General features: G+C 44.8%; 1 protein-coding gene across 3 annotated transcripts in view; it reads right to left on the reverse strand.

Annotated features, from left to right (window-relative positions):
- Nucleotides 1-18,950, reverse strand: part of fibcd1b (fibrinogen C domain containing 1b) — a 258,066-nt gene extending 239,116 nt beyond the window's left edge. The window contains exon 1 of one of the 3 annotated variants that reach the window (XM_047372703.1): nucleotides 17,956-18,897. In XM_047372703.1, coding sequence (XP_047228659.1) covers nucleotides 17,956-18,027 — 72 coding nt within the window. In that variant the 5' untranslated portion in view covers nucleotides 18,028-18,897. Of the gene's footprint in view, nucleotides 1-17,955 lie in introns of all 3 variants that reach the window. The other 2 variants (XM_047372704.1, XM_047372705.1) reach the window with 2 other exon arrangements.
- Nucleotides 18,951-19,203: the final 253 nt, after the last annotated feature.

Raw genomic sequence — 19,203 nt, forward strand, 5'->3', positions numbered from 1 at the left:
TTGATGGTCAGATCATATTTTTCCTTTTTGTCAAGAAGACCGAAGGACAAAGACTGACCGTTCCCCTGAAGTTAATTGTGGACGCACAATTAACTCAACCCCACGTTTCCTCGCTCGAATTCCCTCGCTCAGGAAGAAGACGACACAAGTAAAACCCATTTCTTTTTTTTAATTTCTTTATTAGAAGACCTGGGCAGGGTCAGAGGTTGTAGAAGCGATCAGAATCGCTGGTTAGGATCTCATGTGTTCTGAATAATATGTGCATGTAACCTTGCTTGTTGAAACTTTGATGTGCTATGTAACATCGGGATCTGCCGTGTTCCCCAGAGCTGTCTGTGTTTACTATCTGAACGCGGGTGCGTTGCAAGACTGGACTGTTAAAACGACCTCATGGTAAAATTCTCCATTTTACCTTTGTCTTCAATCTCACTGTGCTAACTTGCCGCCAAAAGTTATCAATCCTTTGTGGTCAGGAGTTAGGGGGGACGTTTTATGATCAGAAGATCATAAAAGACACTCTAAGCTGCACTCCAACCCCCCACCAGTCATCACCACACCCCCCTTTCATATCCTCTCCCTTCATCTGTTGTGCCATAAACTGCTGGTTGACTCAATGCATACCCACTACCGTTTGTTGATTTTGCTTATTTAGATGTGTTACCCCTGTGTTTGTAGAATTTTGCATGTTGAGTAGGTGAAAATTAATAAATATTCACATAGATAAAGAGAGAGCGTTTGGTGTTTTATTGTGTGCAAAAAGTGATGTGTCAGTCAAAATAAGGTTCAAGTTCCACACGTTTCGGCAGAAACGGTCGATTAAACAGTGACATCTCCGGCAATAGTTATTAACTATTACGGAGTATTCAACGGTTGTAATTGTCAGAGGCGTTGAGCCACAATTACAACACCAGAAATATCTCTGGTCTCGATTCGTAAATGAGGATTTATGGTTAAGAAATTGATTTTGTCAGATTATGATTTGCCCACTGGAGGCCATCCTCCAGTGGGCCCACCACCTGCAGGGGGAACCGTGAGGGACCGGTGCAAAGAGGATTGGGTGGCGGACGAAGGTGGAGACCTCAACGGCCCGATCCCCGGATGCTTAGGCTGGCTCTAGGGACGTGGAATGTCACCTCGCTGGGGGGGAAGGAGTCTGAGCTTGTGCGGGAGGTTGAGAGATATCGACTAGAAATAGTCGGGCTTGCCTCCACGCACAGCGTGGGCTCTGGAACCCATCTCCTTGAGAGGGGTTGGACTCTCTTCTACTCTGGAGTGGCCCACGGGGAGAGGCGGCGGGCTGGTGTGGGTTTGCTTGTTGCCCCCCAGCTCAGCCGTCTCGTGTTGGGGTTTACCCCAGTGGATGAGAGGGTTGTATCCCTGCGCCTTCGGGTTGGGGAGAGGTCTCTGACTATCATTTCAGCCTACGGGCCGAGTGGTAGTGCAGAGTACCCTGCCTTCTTGGCGTCCCTGTCGGGGGTGCTGGATAGTGCCCCTCCCGGGGACTCCATTATTCTGCTGGGGGACTTCAACGCCCACGTGGGGAACGACAGTGACACCTGGAGAGGCGTGATCGGGAGGAATGGCCTCCCCGATCTGAATCCAAGTGGTATTTTGTTATTGGACTTCTGTCCTAGTCACGGATTGTCCATAATGAACACCATGTTCAAACATAAGGGTGTCCATCAGTGCACTTGGCACCAGGACACCCTAGGGAGGAGGTCGATGATCGACTTTGTTGTCATATCATCAGACCTTCGGCCGCATGTTTTGGACACTCGGGTGAAGAGAGGGGCTGAGCTGTCCACTGATCATCACCTGGTGGTGAGTTGGATCCGCTGGAGGAGGAGAAAGCCGGACAGACTCGGCAGGCCCAAGCGCATAGTGAGGGTCTGCTGGGAACGCCTGGCGGAGCCCTCGGCCAGGGATGTATTCAACTCCCACCTCCGGGAGAACTTCGACCAGATCCCGGGGGATGTTGGAGACATAGACTCAGAGTGGACCATGTTCTCTGCATCTATTGTCGATGCTGCTGCCCATAGCTGCGGCCGTAAGGTCTGCGGTGCCTGTCGTGGCGGCAATCCCAGAACCCGGTGGTGGACACCGGCAGTAAGGGATGCTGTTAAGCTGAAGAAGGAGTCCTATCGGCTGTGGTTGGCTTGTGGGACTCCTGAGGCGGCTGACGGGTACCGTGAGGCCAAGCGTGCTGCGGCCCCGGCTGTGGCAGAGGCAAAAACTCGGGCCTGGGAAGAGTTCGGTGAGGCCATGGAGAAGGACTACCGGTTGGCCTCGAAGCGATTCTGGCAAACCGTCCGACGCCTCAGGAGGGGGAAGCAGTGCTCTGCCAACACTGTTTATAGTGGGGGCGGGAGACTGCTGACCTCGACTGAGGACATTATCGGGCGGTGGAAGGAGTACTTCGAGGATCTCCTCAATCCTGCCATCACGCATTCCGTGGTGGAAACAGAGGCTGGGGACTCGGGGTTGGACTCTTTCATCACCCAGGCTGAAGTCACCGAGGTGGTTAAAAAGCTCCGCGGTGGCAAGGCTTCGGGGGTGGATGAGATCCGCCCTGAGTACCTCAAGTCTCTGGATGTTGTAGGGCTGTCATGGTTGACACGCCTCTTCAACATTGCGTGGCGGTCGGGGACAGTGCCTCTGGACTGGCAGACTGGGGTGGTGGTCCCCCTTTATAAGAAGGGGGACCGGAGGGTGTGTTCCAACTACAGGGGGATCACACTCCTCAGCCTCCCTGGTAAGGCCTACGCCAGGGTATTGGAGAGGAGAGTCCGACCGATAGTCGAACCTCGGCTTCAGGAGGAACAGTGTGGTTTTCGTCCCAGCCGTGGAACACTGGACCAGCTCTATACCCTCTACAGGGTGCTCGAGGGTTCATGGGAGTTTGCCCAACCGGTTCACATGTGTTTTGTGGACCTGGAGAAGGCATTCGACTGTGTCCCTCGTGATGCCCTGTGGGGGGTGCTCCAGGAGTATGGAATCGGGGGCCCTTTATTAGGGGCCATCCGGTCCCTGTACGAGCGGAGCAGGAGTTTGGTCCGCATTGCCGGCACTAAGTCGGACCTGTTCCCAGTGCATGTTGGACTCCGGCAGGGCTGCCCTTTGTCGCCGGTCCTGTTCATAACTTTTATGGACAGGATTTCTAGACGCAGCCAAGGGCCGGAGGGGGTCTGGTTTGGGGACCAGTGGATTTCGTCTCTTCTTTTTGCGGATGACGTGGTCCTGCTGGCCCCCTCTAGCCAAGACCTACAGCATGCGCTGTGGCGGTTCGCAGCCGAGTGTGAAGCGGCTGGGATGAGGATCAGCTCCTCCAAGTCCGAGGCCATGGTACTCGACCGGAAAAGGGTGGCTTGTCCTCTTCAGGTTGGAGGGGAGTTCCTGCCTCAAGTGGAGGAGTTTAAGTATCTCGGGGTCTTGTTCACGAGTGAGGGAAGAATGGAGCGGCAGATCGACAGACGGATCGGTGCAGCTGCCACAGTAATGGGGGCGCTGTGCCGGTCCATTGTGGTGAAGAGAGAGCTGAGCCGAAAAGCAAAGCTCTCAATTTACTGGTCGGTCTACGTTCCTACCCTCACCTATGGCCATGAACTTTGGGTCATGACCGAAAGAACGAGATCACGGATACAAGCGGCTGAAATGAGCTTCCTCCGTAGGGTGGCCGGGCACTCCCTTAGAGATAGGGTGAGGAGCTCGGCCATCCGGGAGGGGCTCGGAGTAGAGCCGCTGCTCCTCCACATCGAGAGGAGCCAGTTGAGGTGGCTCGGGCATCTATACCGGATGCCTCCTGGACGCCTTCCTCGGGAGGTGTTCCAGGCACGTCCCACCGGGAGGAGGCCCAGGGGACGGCCCAGGACACGCTGGAGGGACTATGTCTCTCGGCTGGCCTGGGAACGCCTTGGGCTCCCCCTGGAGGAACTGGAGGAGGTGTCTGGGGAGAGGGACGTCTGGGCGTCTCTGCTGAGTCTGCTGCCCCCGCGACCCGGTCCTGGATAAGCGGAAGACGATGAACGAACGATGATTTGTAATTATAATTATTGATCAAGATTATTCAATCAATAATCATACTCCCAACATATGGCGTCCCTGGGTGGGCCTTAAAAAGACAGACATCAAATCACTGTTGCACAGAATGAACAGTTGTGATCTCCGTTAACAAGACGTTTATTGGGAGACTTGAGTTTCGCACAGAACGTTTGTGAATTAGGGGATTTCGATTAGGTTGTGCTCAGTTCTACTGTAAAGGATAACATTAGCTTTCAGAGGTGTTTGTTGTGGATGCAAGGTGAAAGTTGGTTTAACTTGTGGAAAGTTAAAGTTAATTTCCAGTCGCCAGCCTGCTGCTGCAGCTGTAAAAACCTGCGCTGATAAGCAGCAGACCTGCCCCAGTGTCCGCTGGGCGTAATTACAGTTGTGACCAACATTCTCCCAGTCAGTTAGAGAACAACACCTACATCTGGTGGCCATTTAATAAATTACAGATTGCAGCTGGATTTCCCAAACCGCAGACCTGCACTCAGTACCATCTGGTGGTCACTAGTGCGAATTGCATTTCCTACGTTGATATTTTTTTTAAATCACTCAATTCATTAACACAGGCAGATTATTCCATCACTATGATCAAAAGGGCATAACTTAAAGTTGAAAGTTGAAGTTACAGATCATTCATTACCACTTTTGAAAAAATTTAAGCATTTTTGCTGGGTTTTAGTGTGTGAAGCATGTTTTGATCTGACTCATAAAACTAACTTAGTTGTCTAACAGGAAGGTAGGTGATTCATATCAGAGAACACTAACATTTATTTGAAGCTAAGAACAGCATTGAATGTTTAGTTTCGTTTTCCCATTTTTAAAATTTTATTTTGAACTTGGTTTCTGGGTTATTTCAAAAAATCATTTCCCTTTTTCCCCTTTTTTGCATGTTTGCTTGATTAACCCAATTAAAGCATAGACTTGGGTAAGCCACAGTTTGAACGGTCAAACCTGTGTGCCCATTTTAAGCAAACCCATACACCTGGAAGAGACAGGTATGAATCAGACAGCTAGCTGAATAGCTTAGCCTGTTGTGTGCAGCTAATTAAGTTTAGCAATCCTTAATCACTGAACAGCTTAGCCTGTTGTGTGCAGCTAATTAAGTTTAGCAATCCCTAATCACTGAACAGCTTAGCCTGTTGTGTGCAGCTAATTAAGTTTAGCAATCCCTAATCACTGAACAGCTTAGCCTGTTGTGTGCAGCTAATTAAGTTTAGCAATCCTTAATCACTGAACAGCTTAGCCTGTTGGTGTGCAGCTAATTAATTTAGCAATCGTTAATCACTGAATAGCTTAGCCTGTTTGTGTGCAGCTAATTAATTTAGCAATCGTTAATCACTGAATAGCTTAGCCTGTTGAATTGCTGCTCATTTCTTTAGTGGTGGTTCATAAATAAACAGTTTGTGTGCGTGCATTGTGCATTTTGGGCCAAAGATGGAGGGAACATCCCAGACTGCAGCTGGAGATGTGTGTATGGTGGAGGACCCCATAGGAATGCAGGCACAAGAGGTGATTGGGTCATTGATTCTGTTGTCCCCCGAGGAGCGTAAAGGCCTCAATGATTATGGCATTGAGCAATGTGAAGCCAGGATTCAGGAGTTGCTCCAAATCATTAAAAACCCACCGAAGGACAGACGGGTCTCAGATGTGTTAGGACAGCTCACTCTGTTGTATCAGCGAAGGTTAATGTTGGAAGTTGACCAGCGCGTTAAACTGCAGTTCGAGCTGAATGATACTTTGCAGACGGTGGATGTCCTTCGAGGTGAAATAACAGAAATGGGAAATAGATTGGAAGCAATAGAGGGTAGCCATGCCACCCCGCCCCACCTGGAAGAATGGGGGGACGAACCGAAACCCACCTCACAGGTTGAAACCTTTGGAGGTGAGCCACACCTGCGAAACCCTGAGAGAACCTGCAGGTCAGAGCTGGAGGATGTAGAAGCTGCTCTCCAGAGATTACCTTTCCAGGCTCATGGGGTTCCCCAGACATCCACCGAGGTAAGAACGGGGGTAAGTAGTCAGAATAGGTTCAGTGGTGCGGTGCCCCACCCCACTGCAATCAGCAGCCATGAACGGTACCTAGCTGGGGACCCAGCAGGTGTAAATAGTTCACGGTTCAGATGCGAGCAGCCGTCAAACGTGACTCGCAGTACGGTCCTCTACGATCCCTCACCTCCGCCACGGCGACAGGAGTGCCGCCCCTGGGATTCAGGTGGCTCCTACCGCCCTCAACCGCTGCCCAGGACCCGAGTCCGGGAAGCACAGGGCCCACAGTTATACCGGGAGCAGCCTCCACTGCCTCCTCCGAGGATGAGGCGTGATGCACCGATACCCTCTGAGTGCAGCCGGAGTGAACTCTCCGATGATGACTCAGATGGGCCGGGACCAATCCCTGAGAGGGGATTGCGCACCCGCCAGCTTGAGTCCCTTGCTAAAGACATAGAGCGTTTCGACCCTAATAAGGCAGAATCAAACATTGATGATTACCTTAGGGAAGTGGAACGCTGTCTTCTAGATTTGTACTGCCCATCAGCACGGGAGAAACTGAAGCTCATCTGGAAGACAACGTCCAGGAGCGTCCATGTTTTCATGGAGAGCCTGACACCCGCAGTCCGAGACCGTTATTCAACCCTTTGCGAAGCTTTAAGGGAGGAATATTCTGTGTACACGGACCGGGCCTCAGCCACACTTGGTGGTTTCACTATCCAGCAGAAGAAAAGCGAAGCACCCAGGGAGTATTACCGGCGCTTGAGAGCCGTTTACTTCCAAGGACGCAATGCGCCAGGCATTGAGGAGGAACATGCTTTTAAATCCCTGTTCCTCCACAACCTTCATGAAAGTGTGCGATACGATGTGACTATGTATTGCAGAACCAAGGCCATGAGCATGCAAGAGATCCGCAAATATGCTCAGATGGCGTGGGAAACACGTGCTCGGAGAGCGAGGCTAGGGTTTTACAGGTCCAGACTGAAAGAACCAGCCATGCATTAGAAGGTCAGGAAAGGCCTTCAACCAGAACCTATGCGAAGAACAGGTTCAGGGAACAACATAGGTTTGGTCAGCTGGACTGGGGGGGTGGTACTGAATACCAACCACAGTCAAAGTTGCCGGACCACTTCCGGTCGAACAGACGACCTGACCATCACGTGAAGCCTAAAGGTAAATCTGATGGAAGAGGGTGGAACCGACACGCAGAAGGGATTATGGGGAAAGAGATGGAGGAGGCCTTGCGTAAGATGGTGACGGAAGCGGTGCGTCAGGCCACCATGCCCCCACAACCCTTGAAACAGGAAGCTGACCTAGTTAAACCAGACCCAAACTTCCCGTCAGCATGACTAGGCATGGACCCAGTCTCCACAGCCATCAGAGTCTACCTGATTGGATGGGGAGACAAACCTGGGAAACTCCAAGAACCCCTTGGGACTTCTCCAGGAGAAACACCACAAATCATTGCTCCAAGGTTCTTAGGTAAACTGAACCATAATGAACATATAGGTTACCTACACTATCTCACCAGTATAGGAGGACAGGTCAAACTGAGGTTCCATTTTTAAACAGGATCAGAGATCAGCCTGTGGCTCTCGGTCTCATTTGAGGAGGCGAGTAGAGCCATGCTCTCCCTCAGTAAACCACTTCAGGCTGAATTTCGTGATGTAAGTATCACCAGCTGCACCGAAAACCGATCATGCATCACTAATTGGGTGGAGCTGGACATTACACCCGAAGACACGGCTCTGGTGCATCCCATCTATAGGTGCACATTAAACAAAGACCTTTGTCTTGGTGGCCAGGACCTGCTGGACAGGCTGGCCCCACTCATTGACTGCCACCAGGACCAACTCTGGGTCCAGGCGGAGGTGCAAAACCCACGGGGTGCACGCAGCGAACGATTCGTTGTGACCAATCAGGTCACCAGCTTAGAGGAGCCCGAAGGACCTCTCAGGCCCTCATCAGAGCCGGTCATGTGCACCTCCGAGACACAGCTGCACCCAGCCATCCAGGAAACTCCTGCCAGAGGCGGTCATGCATTGCTTGGCTCTTTAAAGAACCCAGGTGTGGACACTTACAACCCCAAAGTGGTGGAAGGTGTACACCTGGAAACCATGTTCATACCAGAAGTGCTACTAGCATTCTGGCTGGGACATCCATCAACCATTAGAGAGCTGTATGACCGTTTGTGCCAAAAAGACCCCTTTGTAACTGAGGCAACACAGCCACACACTCCTTTTAGTAGACGGGCTCCGCCCTCTCCTCAAGACAGCCAGTGTGCAGATTGGCATCAAACAGCTCTCCCATGCTGTGGACATTGTTCCAACAGACCAAAGGGGGGTCACGTTATCCGACGCCCATTACTCTCCTGTAGGATGCCATAGGAGCTACAAAGCCACACTCCACACCCTCCAGCAGATGGCGCACTGGCCTCCAAGGTCTCACGACACCCAGGTCTACATCAAAGGATGTTTAACCTGCCGCCAGTTTCAGCCATCCCAGCCAACCAGTAAACCTTCGCTTCAGCGAAGGGGGGTTACATTACCTTGGTAACTGCTGGTTGACTCAATACATACCCACTACCGTTTGTTGATTTTGCTTATTTAGATGTGTTACCCCTGTGTTTGTAGAATTTTGCATGTTGAGTAGGTGAAAATTAATAAATATTCACATAGATAAAGAGAGAGCGTTTGGTGTTTTATTGTGTGCAAAAAGTGATGTGTCAGTCAAAATAAGGTTCAAGTTCCACACGTTTCGGCAGAAACGGTCGATTAAACTGTGACATCTCCGGCAATAGTTATTAACTATTACGGAGTATTCAACGGTTGTAATTGTCAGAGGCGTTGAGCCACAATTACAACACCAGAAATATCTCTGGTCTCAATTCGTAAATGAGGATTTATGGTTAAGAAATTGATTTTGTCAGATTATGATTTGTAATTATAATTATTGATCAAGATTATTCAATCAATAATCATACTCCTAACATATAGTTGTTCAAACTAAAAATCCACAGTACTTGTGTAAACATAGATGCATACAGTAAAGCTCATTCCTTGTGCTGTCAATTGTTAAGAACATTTGTCATTTTCTTGTCTTAAGCTTTGACAGTGCAGATGAAAGTCCACACACAAATAAACAGTGAGAAGGACAAAAGAATGAAGCTCCCATAAAGGTTGAAAATGATCTATCATATGTTGTCTTGATGCCACCCAGCACAGGGCATAGAAGACTGATGTGGAGGTTGTTAAAGGCTGCACAGCCGCCATCCCCCCCCCCCAAAAAAAAATAAAAAAGGAAATAGTAGGGTCAGTGAACCACAGAAGGCTCTGTTTCTGCTACAGTCCACATTGCCTCTTTTACCCCCGGCCGGATCAGCAAGTGCACTAATTTGACAAGGGCACCTACAAAAAACACCAGACTGCAGACATCTAATGCACATACCAGACTGCGACAACTTACCAATGTTAGAAGTCAAAATCAAATCAAACAAACAGTGGCACATGAAATATGCTAGTACCACTCTAAATGTCCTATCATTACTCTACAAGTCCGAGAGGTGTGTTCTAATTATGATTATCATAGTTGAACAATTAATCAAAACTAGCATGTGCAATTTGCACTGTGCACATGCTATTTTATTAACTGAAATTTGCATAGAGCTTTTTAACAAGCTGTGGCAAGTGACAGCATAAGCTGGCAGCTGTTGATTACCTAAACTGGAAGGATAGTTTAAAAAAGATACTTACATGTATATTTAATTAATGTTCAACTTTTCTGATCTCGGCGGTCATTTGCTGACTCTACATGTATGTTCTTAACTAACTCATCCATTAAGAGCAATAAAATCACTTTTTTATTTACGTTATACATTGAAGTTTGTGGTTAAAGTGTGACATGAATGATGTCATATGGTTGTCATATTATCATTAAAATGTGCTGTTCTTGCAGACTATAACATTTGAAGTAAAGCTTTTTTGGTGAGCAGCGTGTTACTACCACATACTAGGTAAACAGCCAGACCAACATCTGATGGGTTTGTCAAGTGAATACGTGACAGCTGCTGAGCAGAGCTGGCAGAGGTTTTTTCAGTTTTACACAAAAGCTTTAAATCAGAACTGTCAAAGAGTCTGAGCTCTCAAGCGATGTGTTGTTTCACTCTGTTTGAGTTCTGTTGTGTTAAGCAGATTTTACATCAATTTGCCACAGTATGCCACACTCCTCAGTTAACCTAAAAATCTGTGGTCACTTAGCTTAATTTCATTAACGAGCCAAGTCTGTGGTCTTCTTATCAATAAACCTTGGCTCTTTTAAGAATCAAGAATCTTTATTGTCATTATGGATCCATAATGAAATGTTTGTCGAGACACTCAGTTTAGAATGCACATATATAGAGCACAGACAAATTAAAAACACTTTGAAGAGTAAGAAATAAAAACACAGATAGAAATTATAAGGCACGTCAAATTGGAGCACTTATAGCAGCTGAAAAACATCCCTTAATAGAAGTATCAAATATGTACCTGAGGATGTAGCAGGATGTATTTACATAAAGTGCAGCTCGTGCTAGAGTAGCCTATGAATGGACATTGGTCATGAAATGAACTATTTTGTGTCTACAGGGTGGCAATTTCCTTCGCAGCTCTGGGAAAGAAACAGTTTTTAAGTATGTTTGTTCTGGATTTAATGCAGCTGAACCACCTTCCCAAAGGAAGTGGGACAAACAGTTCATAGCCCAGGTGGGTGGGATCTGTGGCAATGCGTCTGGCCTTCTGCTGGACTTGTGTAACATAAACCAAGTCCAGATCTGGCATTCCACAATCCCATGCTGTCTTCACCACCCATGCTAAGCCCTTCCTCTTCTGTGCCATGCAACTCCCATACCATACTTACTGTCATGTTGAGACACAGAACGCTTTCCAACGTGGCCCTGTAAAAGTTTGTTAATAGCTGAGGAGAGAGTCCAGGTTGTTTCCTGAGAAAGAAGAGCCATTGTTGGACCTTCTTCACCAGGTGGGAGATGTCCTCAGTCCAGAAGAGGTCAGTGGAAATGTGAGTGCCTAGGAACTTTATGGTGTCCACATGGTCCACCACCTCCCCCTGTTTGCAGAAGACCATGTTCAGTCCTCCTGGACTTCCTGTAATCAACTATGACCTCCTTGGTATTGCTGATGTTTAGGATGAGGTTATTCCTGGAGCACCACTGTGTCAGGTTGAGGACATCTTCTTTTTAAAGAGTCTTATCATTGTTTGATATGAGACCCATCATGGTAGTGTCGTCGGTGAACTTCACGATCATGTTAGTATTGTGGATTGCCTAACAGTCATGTGTGAAGAGGACAGGGCTGAAAACACAGCCCTGTCGTGTGCTGGTGTTGAGGATCAATGGGGCACAGGTGAGTTTCCTATCCTCACCATCTGGGGCGATTCTAGAACAATTCCTCCTGTAGCCGAACTGCAGGCTGTCCAGGGCAGCAGGGATGGCATCCTTGATGTACTTCAGAAAGATCCTCTCGAAGCACTTCATGATGACCCTTTTCATATTTAAATTGCGCTGGGGATTATTAAGCGTTTCAGAGTGCATACCACCAATATTATTTCTTACAGTGTTACAGTTCTATGAAGTTACTTTTTACAAAACTTAACTAGCCTGGATCATTTTAGCCCCGCCATCAAATGTGGGGCCTATTTCCTCCCCGCAATTGCATATTTTTATGAAGATACCTTATATACACAAGCACGCTCACATTTACACCCACATGTATTTAGATTCAGGTGTTAACAGATACACAGATGTTCTATAATGAGACGCAGTTACGACAAAATACATCTTGCAGTCATTAGTACCATGGACTTTTCAGTAACAATGGTGTTGCTATATATATTTCTGCAGATGTAGAAGCAATCTTCTAGGGTGTCATCTTGGATTCCCTTCACCCTTCTTTCTCTCCTCTATTGTTTTCTCCTTCTCCATATTTTTCCTTTTTTCCTCTCTTTCTTGCTTCTTTTTTTTCCATTCCATTTTCGTCTCTGTGTCCATTGCAATTGAAATAAACCCAAAGCAGTTTCTAATAAAGTTTATTTTATAATTATCAAGCGGGGCATTAAAGCGTTAATTGTAACGCTCCACTTGTGAAAGAAAATCTGCTGGGCTTCTTCGTGGCACTCAGAAAACAATCCTGAGTGCTACTCTGCCAGACAGGACACACAAAAAAAGAAAACCTAATTAGGCTAATCTTGAAATGGTTCATAGCAAATGCCATTAATTATTTTAAAGCAACAACAACCTCACATCGTTATGATGTGTTCAGTTGAATCTTATTTAATAAAGAGGCATTTCTATTTGGATATGATGACGGTATTTCTTGCTTTAAAGACTTTTTTTTTTTTTTGACAATAGCAATTCGTTCCTGTCTTTGTTTTTTCATCTATACCTTGTCTTTAGACACCGTTTCATTAAATTTAGCCCATAGAACTCTTTTACTAATGTACTAAAAGGACTGAGTTTTGGCCTAAAATACACAGCTTTACAACAGAAATCTATCATGTTGACAGTTGACAAAATATCTTTCTCTTTGATGATTTGTGATGGCAAAGGTCCTGACAAAATGGCACTTTATGACATTGTCTAAGTGTGAATGGTCTTTGCCACCACATGTGGGTGTGTGTCTAACTGAGTTACTGCAGACAGATAAATCCTGGCAGGGACATCCGACCCTCGTATCATTTCTAATTGGGTCACTGCAGAGTCTCGTTCTGATACACTTGCGATAGCAGAAGGTTGTGGGCTTATAATAGCTTTGTTTCATATCTTTTGGAGGTAAAGCTTTCACTATACTGTGCCAGATGTATTTATTGGTACTCCTGCTGAAGAAGCTTAAAAAGACTTAAATTCCCCTTGAATCACAGCAGGTTAATTTTTTGCGGAAAGATGTAAAAATATTCAGCTTTAAATTTCAGGAATACTTGTTTTCTGCAGATTCATAGGTATTTAAATTATTAGGGACCCTAGCAATTTATTTAACGTAAAGTTTTAATGTAAGCATCTTTTTGGAGACCCGCTGTCCCTGCAGTATAGAACTCTTTCTCTAAACCGTACTGGAAACACATGATGAGGTCAGATGAGACCAGCACCCAAACTAGAGGAATTTCTGAACAACCTTAAGCTAAAGATTCTCCCATAACAACTATAGTTTGTATTTTCTGTGATTCTACCTTGTCTTTCCTCTCATTTAAGGAGAAAAAGCTCACATTTAAAGTTTATTGGAAATTTGGTAATTTAAGATCAAGGTGCTGCAATAATATGTGACCATCAATCCTCCATTGCAGATCACTCTGACATGTCACATAATACAGGCTGATCGGCCGAGATTACATGTCTTGTGTGCTGTTAGATCAAGCAGCTGGGGATGCAGAACAAAATGGGTGTGGCTTACAAGTTGCAGCTTTGCAGATTTCCCCCAGGAGGGAACCCCTGACAGAGCACTGAGTTATGTGTCATGGTTCTGATGCATATATTCTGTGCTTTAAATACAAGCAAGGTTGCTGAGCATCATCCCAAGCATGTTGTTATCTGCATCAGATTCTGCTGATCAACATATTTCTCATATCAGGTAGACACTGGAGGATGATACGATGTGATGTCTCCCCTCTGTGTTTACCTGCAGTCTGTGCAGCAGCAGCAACTGTCTTTGCATCACATCACACTTGCTTTGCAATCACATAATACCCCTTACAGTTCATAGTGATTGCAAGTTTATGACTACCTCCCAAAGTGGATCAGGTTTATAATATTGGTGGGTGAAATGTCCATGTTCGGACATTTCAGCTGATTGTGAAGTATGGTAACAACGTGAAGATCACGTAACAAAAGGATGATCTCAAAGGGACTACTGTTATGGATGCTAGCACAGAAATGATAATCAACAAGGGCAAAATGGGCTTCTATAGCATTGTTTTCAAATATCTCAGGATTTCCAGTCCAGTGGGGTTCCAGTGATTGTGGCACCAGTGACTTGGTTAAAACATTTCTTAACATGGGATTTTTTCCCCACTGATTGTAGTCATATTAAAGATAAGTTTTTTTTTGTTTCCAAATTTTGATCTGTGAGATTATACTTCCACCTTAAATTGGTAAATCATTTTAAGCCTTTTCAAACATCTTTACCAAGGGTGCCAATAAATCCAGTCGACTGTTTGGAAGTTTGCCAACATACCGATTAATTCTTTACATTGATCGATTTGTGTCAGTTTGGGGTTCTTCAATGGAAGCTTAGACTGCAAAAACCCTCAAATTTTGTGATTTCTGATTTCGTGGAGTTGCAAAGGCACAGCTGCTTCCTGTGTTTTTCTTTCCTCTACAGAGTCCTTTCAGTGCTCTGGAAACTTTGGTGATCTCAGAGAGATATTGATTGCCTCCAGTCCAAGAGGGGCAACCCCACTGGGCCTCACTGCCTTCTCAGTTATACTGGCTGTGTGTCTGAAAGCGCAAACCATGCTCGATAAATAGGAGAGATCACACAGACAAACATGGAGGAGAGACATATACACTGCATTTGAAACTAATAAAACTGCTCGAGCTATCAACCTATATAGGATAGGATAAATCTGTCAACCAGCATTGTAGTATAATCACACAATTCATCCTATATTAGTGCAATGAGAGTAAAAACCACCCTTGTTGATATAACTCTTTCGCCCTTGAGTTCACTCATAATATTTTAAGGTAAGAGCATACTGGAAAATCTGTTACATTTTATATTAGTAAATCAGTTTCAAAGCTGATTTTTTTTTTTTATCTCAATCATACTGCTACTTCCTTTTGCCTACTGCTGATGCCCTTCTGTCACAAAAAGGAGGGATGCTACCAACAATGCACAGATATGAAAAAGAATCCTTACTCATCACATGTAATTTTCCATAATTTATATTTCTGGGGAAAAGTATATACTCACATTTTTTAAGACTGCTTGTTTGTACCTAATAGGAATGGGTTACATTAACGTCTGACAACTCTGAGGTATGGCAAACTAAACCTTGTTGTAATCTATTTTAGTGATCATGACTCCTACTCTGGCTTAGTTCATATAGCACCACAATTCAAGTGACACAAATCTGTACCAGCAAAAAATAAAAATGGACTGTGGAAATAAGGCCTATACGAACGAACAGCACAAGGTTGTATAGGGCCCAGAGCTGAATTTAATTTGGAGCCCAATCACAGCTAATAACATTATCCACCACTTCACCACCCTGCATAATCATCTGTATATTGCTTAACACAAGTTTTATAGCTAACTAGTAAGACAATGAATTCCATAAGTTAAATGTACGACAGACTGTGTTTTGTTTCACTATTGCTTTAGTCAGTTTGCAGTATCAAGTACATAACACTTGTGATAAGGAGTTGTTCTAAGAGTGACAACAGTAAATAAATTGTATACATATGCTTGAAAACTAGCGCTATACCAAAATACAAAGCTGGCAACCAGAACTGTCAGAATATCAGCTTGATCAGGCTTGTAAGTTGACTTACTGATCAAAAGTACAAAAATCAGACTCCCACCCATCAGTTAACGCATCATATATAAGCACTACCAGGTTGCGCTGACAACATTCTTCACTTTGGAAGTTGTCACTGAGTGAAGACGACTAAATGTTAAAAATTTTCAGTAACAGAGTAACTGAATACAGGTTTCTTGGTTTTATCCTTTTAAACGTTCAGTCTGTATCAAGCAGCGTGCTGGATTTGGAAATCATGGCAGTCTTTTGGAAATTTCAAAGTCAAGTTAGGGGTCTGCATTTGTTAGGGAACACCTTCAGTCTCTGCTGTTTTAGTACAGCTCATTGTGCTAATCATGCTAATCTCTAATTAAAAAAAATCTTAAAATGTCAACTCTATACTTTTTAAATAGTAAAAGCCTGTTTTACAGCAACTCCTCCTCTTTTGCCCCAATATAATTAATGGCTACATAGAGTAAGTAGTATAAGCACAATACTTGGAATGTTTTGATGTACTTTTGTCTTCCTATGGTTCTTTAAAAGCTGTACAAATTGGCTAAAACTCTTGTTCTCAGTTCAGAGCTTTACAAAATACAAAGCTCAGAAACCAGTCACAGATTTTTGATCAGTGCATCTCTACTACAAACATAATCTTTTGAGATTTACAGGGGCATTTCAGTATATCAAGAATAATATACTTCAAAAGTCAGTCAGTCAGTCATTTTCTACCGCTTATGCCATAGTGGGTCGCGGGGAAGCTGGTGCCTATCTCCAGCAGTCTATGGGCGAGAGGCGGGGTTCACCCTGGACAGGTCGCCAGTCCATCGCAGGGCATACTTCAAAAGTTATTTTAGTAATTCAATTCAAAAAGTGAAATTCATACACAGCAATTTAGTTTAAACACTTATTTGTGTACTTCCTGTCTTTTGTGCATCTTTTCGTACCACACTTTTTACTTACGTTCAACTTTCCACTAATGTCCTTGATATAGCACTCCTAACAGCCAGCTTATTTAGACATAACCTTTTGTATGTAGCCCCCCTTGTGGGTGTGGTGTCAAGTCAGTAGTCTCATTTTGCTGGATAAACATTAAATTCCTGTATTACTATATATATATATATATATATATATATATATATATATATATATATAGATAGATAGATATATATATAGTAATACAGGAATTTAATATATATATATTTTAGTGTTATGTAAAATTCACTTTTTCTCAGAAATTCAATTTGGGGTTTTTATTTACAGCCATAATGATGAAAATAAACAGAAATAAATGCTTGAAATATGTAACTCTCTGTGTAATTAAGCTACACAAGTTTGACTTTTTAAGTTAAGTAACTAAACAAAATGTTTCAATAATGTAATTTATTGAGATACACTTGTATGATAATAGAGACCTGCCCCCCCCCCCCCCCTCTCTTCTGGTCAGGGGGCTGAAAGCTGTAGCATGGTTTGCTTGTACCTCAGGCTGGCTCAGCCAAGACTATGTGTGCCACTGGCATGTTTTCCTCACTTAGTAGCAGAAGCTTTATACATGTGCTGAGATTTGATTTGGTTGTAAAAACGCGTTTTGGTAATGAAACTGGTCCTGAAACCGAAAACAAAATTCACAATTGTTCCTTTTGTTCTATAATGCAATACAAAATGTAAGTTTTTTTGTAACTAGATGGCTGTAGAAATTATCTCTTCCTTTTAATCCATTTATGAAGCATCACAGCTTGTCCTCATTCTAATTATGGGAGGACAAATAGGCTCGTGGTGTTTTTGCTGCCCTGTGTTGGCAGAAGCGGCGAGCTCTAATAGTGCCCTGAAATCCGATTCCGCGCTCCAAAGGAGCTCCTCTCCCTTATGGGCTGTCAATAACCCTCCACTGACCTTGTGAAAACACATTGACTATTCCCCAAAGTGAACTTGCCTGACTGTAACACAACGCACGTCCGCTCCTGTCTCAATTCATCCGAGCGGGGAGACAGCCTAAACGGCTCAGGAGGGGTGTTAAAGGCAAGAAGGCGTCCGTATGCCAAGTTTCAGAGGATTTCCAGACATCAGGGAACATGCGTACAGCCCTGAGCTCTACATGAAGATGAAATGCGAAGACGCAGCCAAGATGTGCAAACAGTTATCGCCAACAGTGATTTTTACTACTTCTAAAATGCATCCATTTACCATTCCCGCTAAAGAGGACTTATGATTGTGTGATGTGCATGTAGGTTTACACAGTATGACAAGAACAGAAGGTCATCTGCAGCGCTGTCCTGTTATAACGTCTCCACAGTGCACAGATTCGCCCGTGAGGCATATATACCACCAAATGCAGCGTGGTAACATTGCACCAGCAGATGCACCACTCCTCGGAAACACAGCAAAGCGTCAGAGAGGTGCAAACATACATAAATTTGTATTTACCTGGTTTTTATGCCGAGTTCCATCTTCGAGTTCAGAAGAGCTGTTCATGATTCCCCATCGGTCATTTACCATCCCACGGAGAAGGTGCGCATCAAGATCCGTCTGTTTTCTTTCGCGATGTCAGAGAATAAACCCACTCTTTTTTTCAGATTATTATTAAAGTCTGTACCAGGGATTCAGCCTACTCCATTTGAAAAACAAAAGATTTAAAGATAATAATAAGAAAAATAGTAATAGGGATTGCAAGTTCTTCAGCCGCACAAATTGCGCACCAAAATGAGACTTGAATTCCACCCCAGAGTTTCCTCAACGTCTGTTCATAATTCCATTTTAGATTAAAACACGTGCTTTACTTTAATGCTCCAGAATTTTTTAACTTAGCTCCCATATGCACCAAGATTGCAGTGAAAATAAATGAAGAAATCTAGAAATGATCCCTAGAGAAGGAGCACAGTTTTTTACTCCACCAAAAGCTTTTTTGTCCGTCCACTTCTCAAGAAGAGAGTTAAAAAGGTCGACCAAGATGGAGTACGTTTATTTGAGGTGAATTTAGATGGAGCTGAAAAGCAGCCGCGTCCTTTTTGCCCTTTTCCCTACTTGTTTACGCGTCGGAAAGCTTTATGCCAAACCCGCTGGTGGATAGTGCATCCCGTTGCCCATTTGCGCCAGTTGGATCACAGAGAAGCCTTTTACAAGACGGGTGTGAGGAGAGAGATTAGCGTGCTCCTCTCCGCTGGTGAGCCGAGCGGGGCTTCGTTCCTCTCCGACTGTCAGTTATCGGCTCGCTTCCGTAAGCGCGACGCGCTCCAAGGCTGCATTTTCTTCTCCTGTACCGCCCTGCCCTCGATTGCTTTACCACTGACTCACCGCCTTGTCTTCCACTCCACACCGCACCGCTCCGCACCGTGGACCCTCCTATTCCACCGCAACCCCGACAGCAGTAGATTATAAGAAATCTATGCGTAAAGTAAACTGAGCACCGATAAAAAGTTGCTTGTGGGATCTCTGTCGAGATTTGGACATTAATTGATGGACGTTCTGTCATCCAGGGCGACCTATGTGGATGTCTGCCTGTGAAGCATGAGGGGTTTTTAGCAATGGACCCTCATGGGGAAAAAAATACAAAAACATAAGTCTACCTCAATTATGTCAGTAACTGTAAGATTTTAAAATCATCATTCATTGCATATAGAAGGGCATCTCAATACTTTTGTTTATAAAAAAAGCTAATTTATTTAAGCAATTCCA

Source organism: Girardinichthys multiradiatus, chromosome 8, assembly GCF_021462225.1.
Source record: "Girardinichthys multiradiatus isolate DD_20200921_A chromosome 8, DD_fGirMul_XY1, whole genome shotgun sequence".
In the NCBI taxonomy this organism is placed as follows: Eukaryota; Metazoa; Chordata; class Actinopteri; order Cyprinodontiformes; family Goodeidae; genus Girardinichthys; species Girardinichthys multiradiatus.